Source organism: Sebastes umbrosus, chromosome 4 (genome assembly GCF_015220745.1).
Source record: "Sebastes umbrosus isolate fSebUmb1 chromosome 4, fSebUmb1.pri, whole genome shotgun sequence".
NCBI classification, from domain to species: domain Eukaryota; kingdom Metazoa; phylum Chordata; class Actinopteri; order Perciformes; family Sebastidae; genus Sebastes; species Sebastes umbrosus.
The window spans coordinates 8882096-8892257 of NC_051272.1; the positions used below are offsets into that span (position 1 = coordinate 8882096).

At 41.1% G+C, this 10162-nt stretch overlaps 2 protein-coding genes across 2 annotated transcripts; both read left to right on the forward strand.

Annotated features, from left to right (window-relative positions):
• The first annotated feature begins 1001 nt into the window (after positions 1-1001).
• Positions 1002-3671, forward strand: LOC119486991 (E3 ubiquitin-protein ligase TRIM21-like). The gene is made up of 2 exons (XM_037767585.1): positions 1002-1102; positions 1812-3671. Exon 2 carries the CDS (start codon positions 1821-1823, stop codon positions 3465-3467), a length of 1647 nt encoding a protein of 548 aa, XP_037623513.1. The 5' UTR covers positions 1002-1102; positions 1812-1820; the 3' UTR covers positions 3468-3671.
• Positions 3672-6060: 2389 nt separating this feature from the next.
• On the forward strand, positions 6061-8957 carry LOC119486988 (E3 ubiquitin-protein ligase TRIM21-like). Its single transcript, XM_037767581.1, is given in 3 exon segments — positions 6061-6090; positions 6093-6194; positions 6813-8957. Coding segments are annotated over 3 exon segments (1785 nt in total). The 3' UTR covers positions 8466-8957.
• Positions 8958-10162: the final 1205 nt, after the last annotated feature.

The following is a 10162-nucleotide window of genomic DNA, read 5'->3' on the forward strand; positions in this document are numbered from 1 at the left end:
GAAAATAGCATGTAGGGCAGCCTATATGGCACTGCATCACATTTTCTCCACTGGAAGGACACCTTAGAGGACACTTAATCACATTTTCTCCACTGGAAGGACACCCCTAAAGGGCAACTCACCATGTTTTCTCCACAGGAAGGACACCTTAGAGGACACTTAATCACATTTTCTCCACTGGAAGGACACCCTACAGGGTAATTTTGCTGCGTTTTTTTCAAACATGGCGTTACCAAGGGGGGCCCCCATCCTGAGTTCACCAATGTAATACCATACTGTTAAAATACTCTGTTACAGGTAAGTGGTGGAATGTAACTAAGTACATTTACTCAAGTAGCCTACTGTAGTTAAGTACAAATTTGAAACACTTGTACTTTACTTGAGCATCTTTTCAGATTATAATCCTTAATCCCCTTCCTGTACAGTGACAACCACGTATCTCCAGATGTGTTGATGTTGAATGAAGTGTTCCTTTATGTGGTGAGAAAATTCTTCTTTAAGCTAAATTGATTGCGCAGTAAAATGTTCCCTGTCAGTGTGTTACAATCATATCTGATGTTTCTGGATTAATATTACTGCTGCATTAATGTGCATGTTGCATTTTAACTCCTTTATATACTGTGCACTAGTTTAATCTACAGCAATGCATCATGGTCTATGAGATCATCATCTGTTTGTAGCGTCGCTGTCCTGTGAGAACCACGTATCTCTAAAAAGTCAGAAAAACAGCCTGTTTTCAGCTTTTACTTTGATACTACAAGTACATTTTGTTGATAATATTTAAATGTTTTCACTTCAGTAAGGATTTTGAATGCATGACTTTAGTGGAGTATTTTCACAGTGTGGTATTAGTACTTTTACTTCAGTAAAGGGTCTGAATACTTCCTCCACCACTCCCTGTTGGCGACGGGCCACTGAGAGGTGGAGCAACACTGAAAGAGGAGAGCTTCTGCGTCACATTTCCTGGCATGAAAGTGAAAGTTTGTCTGATTGACAGCAGAGCTGCAGTCGAGACGAGTCACTCTGTTTCTCTCTAAAGAAACATTCAACTGAATCCAGCAGCTTTTTATCAACAACACAGCAGAATCTCTGCCAAACACTGGTGAGTACACTGACCTACAGAGACTAAATGCACTAACTAAATATAGTTCAAACCAGAATCTGACTGTTTTACATCTGTTTAAAGAATAAATCAAAACAACCTGTAAATGTGGCCAGAAATACTAAACAGAGGTAAACCACAGTGACTGAACTCCGGCTAATTAAGGTTAGACAGAATACAGTCACAGCTAGCATTAGTTTGAGCTAATTCACAGACCTGTTTCCTGTCTGAACTCCAAACCTCAGCTCTACTCAGACAGGAAGTTCCCCTCAGGGCAAATGTTTCACTGAGGTCCATCGGTGGCCGTGGGGGTTGTGGAGAGAAATGATATTATATATATAATGTCCTGCAGTCCAGAGCAGTAGCTTCCATCTTTTCTTCTGCACATTGAATGTGTCTGATTCTCTGCTCTCTGTATCTTCATCCTCTCTCTCTGATCCTCCTCTTCCTCCTCTCTGTCCAAGCTGACTCTCTGACTCTAACGCTCTTTAGACAGAGAAGGGGATTTTTATTCTGCTCTGCTCCCTCAGACGCTTCAATAAAACAATTAATAAAGTAAATTACTGGATAAATGTATCACAGTAAATTGTAATAAATGTGTTGAGGGCAGGTAAAAAGAAAACTACCAGCTCAACATATTGTGTGTGTTTGATTTTATTAAACAAATAATCAAAAGATATGTAATTACAGTTTTGTTTTTTGTCCTCAGAGTGTAGATATGTCTGCTGCCAGCTGTCTGCTGACTGAACATCAGTTTCTGTGCTCCATCTGTCTGGATGTGTTCACTGATCCAGTCAGCACACCATGTGGACACAACTTCTGTAAAACCTGCATCACTCAACACTGGGATGTTAATGTCCTATGCCAGTGTCCCAACTGTAAAGAGGTTTTCAACACTAAACCTGAGCTGCGGGTCAATACTTTCATCTCTGAGATGGCTGCTCAGTTCAGACAGTCGGCTCAACAGAAAGCCAGCAGCAGCAGCAGCTCAGAGCAACAAGCTGCCAAACCAGGAGAAGTTCCCTGTGACGTCTGCACTGGAACCAAACTGAAGGCCCTGAAGTCCTGCCTGGTGTGTCTAGTCTCCTACTGTGAGACTCACTTGGAGCCTCATCTGACAACGTCAGGTCTGAAAAGACATCAGCTGATCGAACCTGTGGAGAACCTGGAAGCCAGGATGTGTACGAAGCACGATAAACTGCTGGAGCTGTTCTGTAAGACCGACCAGATGTGTGTCTGCATGCTCTGCACTGTTTTAGACCACAAGACACATGATGTTGTTCCTCTGAAAGAAGAATATGAAGGAAAGAAGGCCGAGCTGGGGAAGACAGAGGCTGAAATTCAGCAGATGATCCAGAAGAGACGACTGAAGATTCAGGAGATGAAACACTCAGTGGGGCTCAGTAAGGTAGATGCAGACAGAGAGATAGCAGATGGTGTTCAGGTCTTCACCGCTCTGAAGGAGTCTGTTGAGAGGAGCCAGGCCGAGCTCATCGACACGATCAAAGAGAAGCAGAGAAAGACAGAGAAACAGGCTGAAGGCTTCATCAAAGAGCTGGAACAGGAAATCTCTGAGCTGAAGAAGAGAAGCACTGAGGTGGAGCAGCTCTTACTTTCTGAAGACCACCTCGACCTCCTCCAAAGCTTCACGTCCCTGAACGCTGCTCCACCCACCAAGAACTGGACAGAAGTCAGCGTCTGTCCACCTTCATATGAGGGGACTGTGAGGAGAGCTGTGAATCAGCTGGAGGAGACGCTCAATAAACAGATGAAGAAGCTGTTTGAAGCCGAGCTGAAGAGGGTCCAGCAGTCTGCAGTGGATGTGACACTTGATCCTGATACAGCAAATCCCAACCTCATCCTGTCTGATGATGGAAAACAAGTACATGATGGTGATGTAAAGAAGAATCTCCCAGATAATCCAGAGAGATTTAATACTGCTGCTTCTCTCTTAGCAAAGCAGAGTTTCTCTTCAGGAAGGTTTTACTACGAGGTTCAGGTTAAAGGGAAGACTACCTGGGATTTAGGAGTGGCCAGAGAGTCGATCAACAGGAAGGGAATAAGCGAACTGTCTCCTGAGGATGGTTACTGGACGATAGTTTTAAGGAATGAAAATAAGTATTGCGCTTGTGCTGGTCCTGATGTCTGTCTCTCTCTGAAGTCTCAGCCTGAGAAGGTGGGGGTGTTTGTGGATTACGAGGAGGGTCTGGTCTCCTTTTATGATGTTGATGCTGCAGCTCTTATCTACTCCTTTACTGGCTGCTGCTTCACTGAGAAACTCTACCCATACTTTTGTCCCGGTCCTCACTATGGAGGTAAAAACTCTGCCCCTCTGATCATCTCTCCTGTCAATCACACTGAGTAGAACAACCATTTGATTTTATACAGAAATATTCTCCATCATTTAATTTAATGAATGTATATTATTGGTGATTTAGGGTGTATACATTGTTTTTCCACATTCTGATCATTATGTTTTATTTCCCTCTGATCTCTCACATTGCTACTTACAACACACTTATTTTACAGCACTGATTGATATTATCTAATGTAGTCTAATTGATTCTAAAGACTGCATTACCTGCCTTTAAGACTATTAAAATCATCATTAACAATTTATTAATGAATAAGAAGCATTTCCATGTACCTTAATTATATTTTAATAAGATGTTTAAAGGGTTTTAGTTTTTATAATATCAAATTAAAGGACAAATTAAGTGTTCTCTGGTATGTTTTCAGGGGTAAATTAAGGATCAATTCTTGATTCATATTGGTACAAAATTGACAAATATTTGGAACATCAACGAAATCTGATCATAAAATAAAGCTGCAGTGGTTTTAAACACCAGAGACAAGAAAAGTTGTGTCTGTTGTGTTATTTTCATTTCATATTGTCCACCTCTGCAGACTGCATAGATAAAATTAGCTAATCCTTTATTAATTAATTAATAATTTCCAGGATCATAGCAGCAAAGGGATACAGTGCAAACAACAAGAAGCATCAGCAAAAAACAAAACAAGATCTAATAAAAAAGCAAGCAAACAATAAAGATAAAGTCAGTAAGATATCGTTGATATTGCACAGAATATTGAATTCTGCTATTGCACAGTGGAAAGTTTAACAAAGTCAACAAGTTTCCACAGGATTCTTTACATCTTTCTGATTTCACTTTCATCAAGAATAATCTGTGTATATGAGTGTGATGGTGGAGCTGCCTGTTAATCACACATACTGTAGAATTTTCAACCAATTGTCTCAGAACACAGATTTTTTTTTCAGATAATTGGAGACGTAATGAAGTCGGTTGAGAAGCTTGGAGCCGCTGAACTCTGCAGCAAAGAGCATGTTAACGTTCAAGTCACATGTGACGGATGGTACAGAATAGTTATGACCTAAGAGTTGGTTGTGCGAGGGTTAAAATAATTAGGGATGCACCGAGTTATCGTCTGGATATCGGTATTGTCCGATATTCATCTTGCTGACTGCCCAAATACGATGACACTCGCCGATGGCAGTGGCCGATGTTTATCTGTTGCGTTTCATCAATTTTGCGCCGGCTTAATGTTGTGTTGGTTATTTGCGGTCGGTCTCTGACAACAGTAACCAGCTGCTGATTCAGAGCCAGTAGCTGGGCACGACTCTGATGGCGGGCGCCGTGTGCACGTGTGGTTTGGTTAAAAATAAAAGTGGAAAAAAAAATGTCTGCCAAGAGGGAGTATTACTGTTAGAAAGGCCTGGACTGTAATAGAACTATGGTAATGCAAAGTTCAGAACTTGTTTGTATTAAAGTTCCTACTGTTTATTAGGTTTATAATAACTGTATCACTTAATTCCCACCTTTCTATGAGTATGTAGCGACAGTCAAAATACGCTCCCTGCTGGCTGACTGAAGTAATATCCTAGTAAGCACCAGGGGAAGCAGAGGCTCGGTGGTTGGTATGTGGCTGAGTAGAGGGAGCTAATTCATGTGTTGTTGTGCGTTCATGACATACAGTAAGTGGTTTCTTATTTGCTCTCCTTTGACTCCTATGTAGAAACTGTCAATTTATTCTTTTCTGTTCTGGTTTATCTCGTGTTTCAAAAGTACCGATCTATGCTTACAGTACAGGCTAATGTATAATATGGCACTTTATCACATTTTTTCATCTGGAAGGACACCGTAGAGGGGACTTTTGCTGCTTTTTTTTCAGACATTGGGTTACCAAGAAGGGCCCACATCCTGAGTCCACAAATGTAATACCATACTGTAAAAATACTCTGTTACAGGTAAGTGGTGGAATGTAACTAAGTACATTTACTTAAATCCTGTTGTTAAGTACAAATCTGAGGTACTTGTACTTGAGTATCTTTTCAGATTATAATCCTTCATCCCCTTCCTGTCCAGTGACAAGCACGTATATCCAGATGTGTTGATGTTGAATGTTTGTGAAGGATGAAGTGTTCCTTTATGTGTTGAGAAAATCTTTCTAAAGCTAAAAAAACTCTTAGATCAGCTGGAAAATGCATCGTCACGAAGCTTAAAGCAGAGCTGTTTTGTTTGACACCATGAAAGGTTGACTTTTTAGAGATACGTGGTTCTCACAGGACAGCGGCGCTACAAACACATGATGATCTTATAGACCATGATGCATTGCTGTTGATTAAACTAGCCAACAGGATATAAATGAGTTAAGATGCAACATACACATTAATGCAGCAGTAATATTAATCCAGAAACATCAGATATAATAGTAAAACACTGACAGGGAACATTTTACTGCTCAATCAATACTTTTACTATCAGTACTTCATGCATATTTGGCTCTAAGTAAGATCTTTGAATGCAGGACTTTTACTTGTAGTGTAGAAAAAAACGGATCAGATCTAAATACTTCCTCCACCACTCCCTGTTGGCGACGGGCCACTGAGAGGTGGAGCAACACTGAAAGAGGAGAGCTGCAGCGTTACATTTCCTGGTATGAAAGTGAAAGTTTGTCTGAGCGACAGCAGAGCTGCAGTCGAGACGAGTCACTCTGTTTCTCTCTAAATAAACATTCAACTGAATCCAGCAGCTTTTTATCAACAACACAGCAGAATCTCTGCCAAACACTGGTGAGTACACTGACCTACAGAGACTAAATGCACTAACTAAATATAGTTCAAACCAGAATCTGACTGCTTTATATCTGTTTAAAGAATAGATCAAAACAAGCTGGAAATGTTGCCAGAAATACTAAACAGAGGTAAACCACAGTGACTGAACTCCGGCTAGTTAAGGTTAGACAGAATACAGTGGCAAATGTTTCACTGAGGTCCATCGGTGGCCGTGGGGGTTGTGGAGAGAAATGATATTATATATATAATGTCCTGCAGTCCAGAGCAGTAGCTTCCATCTTTTCTTCTGCACATCGAATGTGTCTGATTCTCTGCTCTCTGTATCTTCATCCTCTCTCTCTGATCCTCCTCTTCCTCCTCTTTGTCCAAGCTGACTCTCTGACTCTAACGCTCTTTGGACAGAGAAGGTGATTTTTATTTTGCTCTGCTCCCTCAGACGCTTCAATAAAACAAATAATAAAGTAAATTAATGGATAAATATATCACAGTAAATTGTAATAAATGTGTTGAGGGCAGGTAAAAAGCAAAATACCAGCCAAGTTACTGTGTGTGTTTGATTTTATTAAACAAATAATCAAAAGAAATGTAATTACAGTTTTGTTTTTTTGTCCTCAGAGTGTAGATATGTCTGCTGCCAGCTGTCTGCTGACTGAAGATCAGTTTCTGTGCTCCATCTGTCTGGATGTGTTCACTGATCCAGTCGCCATACCATGTGGACACAACTTCTGTAAAACCTGCATCACTCAACACTGGGATATTAATGTCCTATGCCAGTGTCCCAACTGTCAAGAGGTTTTCAAGTCTAAACCTGAGCTGCGGGTCAATACTTTCATCTCTGAGATGGCTGCTCAGTTCAGACAGTCAGCTCAACAGAAAGCCAGCAGCAGCAGCTCAGAGCAACAAGCTGCCAAACCAGGAGAAGTTCCCTGTGACGCCTGCACTGGAACCAAACTGAAGGCCCTGAAGTCCTGCCTGGTGTGTCTGGACTCCTACTGTGAGACTCACCTGGAGCCTCATCTGACAAGGTCAGGCCTGAAAAGACATCAGCTGATCAACCCTGTGGAGAACCTGGAAGGCAGGATGTGTACGAAGCACGATAAACTGCTGGAGCTGTTCTGTAAGACCGACCAGATGTGTGTCTGCATGCTCTGCACTGTTTTAGACCACAAGACACATGATGTTGTTCCTCTGAAAGAAGAATATCAAGGAAAGAAGGCCGAGCTGGGGAAGACAGAGGCTGAAATTCAGCAGATGATCCAGAAGAGACAACTGAAGATTCAGGAGATGAAACACTCAGTGGAGCTCAGTAGGGAAGATGCAGACAGAGAGATAGCAGATGGTGTTCAGGTCTTCACCGCTCTGAAGGAGTCTGTTGAGAGAAGCCAGGCCGAGCTCATCGACACGATCAAAGAGAAGCAGAGAAAGACAGAGAAACAGGCTGAAGGCTTCATCAAAGAGCTGGAACAGGAAATCTCTGAGCTGAAGAAGAGAAGCACTGAGGTGGAGCAGCTCTTACGCTCTGAAGACCACCTCCACCTCATCCAAAGCTTCACGTCCCTGAACACTGCTCCACCCACCAAGGACTGGACAGAAGTCAGCGTCCGTCCACCTTCATATGAGGGGACTGTGAGGAGAGCTGTGAATCAGCTGGAGGAGACGCTCAGTAAACAGATGAAGAAGCTGTTTGAAGCCGAGCTGAAGAGGGTCCAGCAGTCTGCAGTGGATGTGACACTTGATCCTGATACAACAAACCCCTACTTCATCCTGTCTGATGATGGAAAACAAGTACATGATAGTGATGTAAAGAAGAATCTCCCAGACAACCCAGAGAGATTTGATCATTGTGCTTGTGTCTTAGCAAAGCAGAGTTTCTCTTCAGGAAGGTTTTACTACGAGGTTCAGGTTAAAGGGAAGACTGAGTGGTATTTAGGAGTGGCCAGAGAGTCGATCAACAGGAAGGGACAAATCTCGCTGACTCCTCAGAATGGTTACTGGACAATATATTTGAGGAATGAAAATGAGTATGAAGCTTGTACTCACCCTTCAGTCTGTCTCTCTCTGAAGTCTCAGCCTGAGAAGGTGGGGGTGTTTGTGGATTATGAGGAGGGTCTGGTCTCCTTTTATGATGTTGATGCTGCAGCTCTTATCTACTCCTTTACTGGCTGCTCCTTCACTGAGAAACTCTACCCATTCTTTGGTCCCAGTCTTAACTATGGAGGTAAAAACTCTCCCCCTCTGATCATCTCTCCTGTCAATCACACTGAGTAGAACAACCATTTGATTTTCTACAGAAATATTCTCTATCATTTAATGTAATGAATGTATATTATTGGTGATTTAGGGTGTACACATTGTTTTCCCAGATTCTGATCATTATGTTTTATTTCCTTTATTTCCCTCTGATCTCTCACATTGCTACTTACAACACACTGATTTTACAGCACTGATTGATATTATCTAATGTAGTCTAATTGATTCTAATGACTGCATTACCTGCCTTCAAGACTATTAAAATCATCATAAACAATTTATTAATGAATAAGAAGCATTTCCACATTCCTTAATTATATTTTAATAAGGTGTTTTAAGGCTTTTAGTTTTTATAATTTCAAATTAAAGGACAAATTAAGGGATCTCTGGTATGTCTTCAGGGGTAAATTAAGGATTTATTCATAATGGTACAAAATTGACAGATATTTAGAACATCGACAAAATCTGATCATAAAATATTCAGCTGCAGTGGTTTTAAACACCAGAGAAGAAGAAAAGTTTGTCTGTTGTGTTATTTTCATTTCACATTGTCCACCTCTGCAGACTGCATAGATAAAATGAGATAATCCTTTATTAATTAAATAATATAAAGGGGTAAAGTGCAGACAACAAGAAGCATCAGTAAAAAAATAAAACAAGATCTAATAAATAAGCAAGCAAACAATAAAGATAAAGTCAGTAAGATATTGTTGATATTGCACAGAATATTGAATATTGCTATTGCACAGTGGAAAGTTTAACAAAGTCAACAAGTTTCCACAGGATTGTTTTTACATCTTTTTGATTTCACTTTCATCGAGAATAATCTGTGTATATGAGTGTGATGGTGGAGCTGCCTGTTAATCACACATAGATTTTTTAACCAATTGTTTCAGAACACAGATTTTTTGGGGATAATTGGAGACGTAATGAAGTCGGTTGAGAAGCTTGGAGCCGCTGAACTCTGCAGCAAAGAGCATGTTAACGTTCAAGTCACATGGGACGAATGGTAGAGAATAGTTATGACCTAAGAGTTGGTTGTGCGAGGGTTAAAATAATTAGGGATGCACCGATTTATCATCTGAACATCGGTATTGTCCGATATTCGTCTTGTTGACTGGCCAAATATGATGACATTCGCCGATGGCAGTGGCCGATGTTTATCTGTTGCGTTTCGTCAATTTTGCGTCGGCTAAATGTTGTGTTGGTTATTTGCAGTCGGTCTCTGACAACAGTAACCAGCTGCTGATTCAGAGCCAGTAGCTGGACACGACTCTGACGGCGGGCGCCGTGTGCATGTGTGGTTTGGTTACAAATAAAAGTGGAAAAAAAAACGTCTGCCATGAGGGAGTATTACTGTTAGAAAGGCCTGGACTGTAATAGGACTATGGTAATGTTTGTATGAAAGTTCCTACTGTTTATTAGGTTTATAATAATTGTATCACTTAATTCCCACCTTTCTATGAGTATGTAATGACAGTCAAAATACGCTCCCTGCTGGCTGACTGAGGTAATATCCTAGTAAGCACCAGGGGAAGCAGAGGCTCGGTGGTTGGTATGTGGCTGAGTAGAGGGAGCTAATTCATGTGTTGTGCGTTCATGACATACAGTAAGTGGTTTCTTATTTGCTCTCCTTTGACTCCTATGTAGAAACTGTCAATTTATTTTTTTCTGTGCTGGTTTATCTCGTGTTTCAAAAGTACCGATATGTGCTC

Excerpts from the sequence above, each read along its gene's own strand:
- LOC119486991 (XM_037767585.1), top strand. The coding sequence starts at position 1,821 with ATGTCTGCTGCCAGCTGTCTGCTGACTGAACATCAGTTTCTGTGCTCC.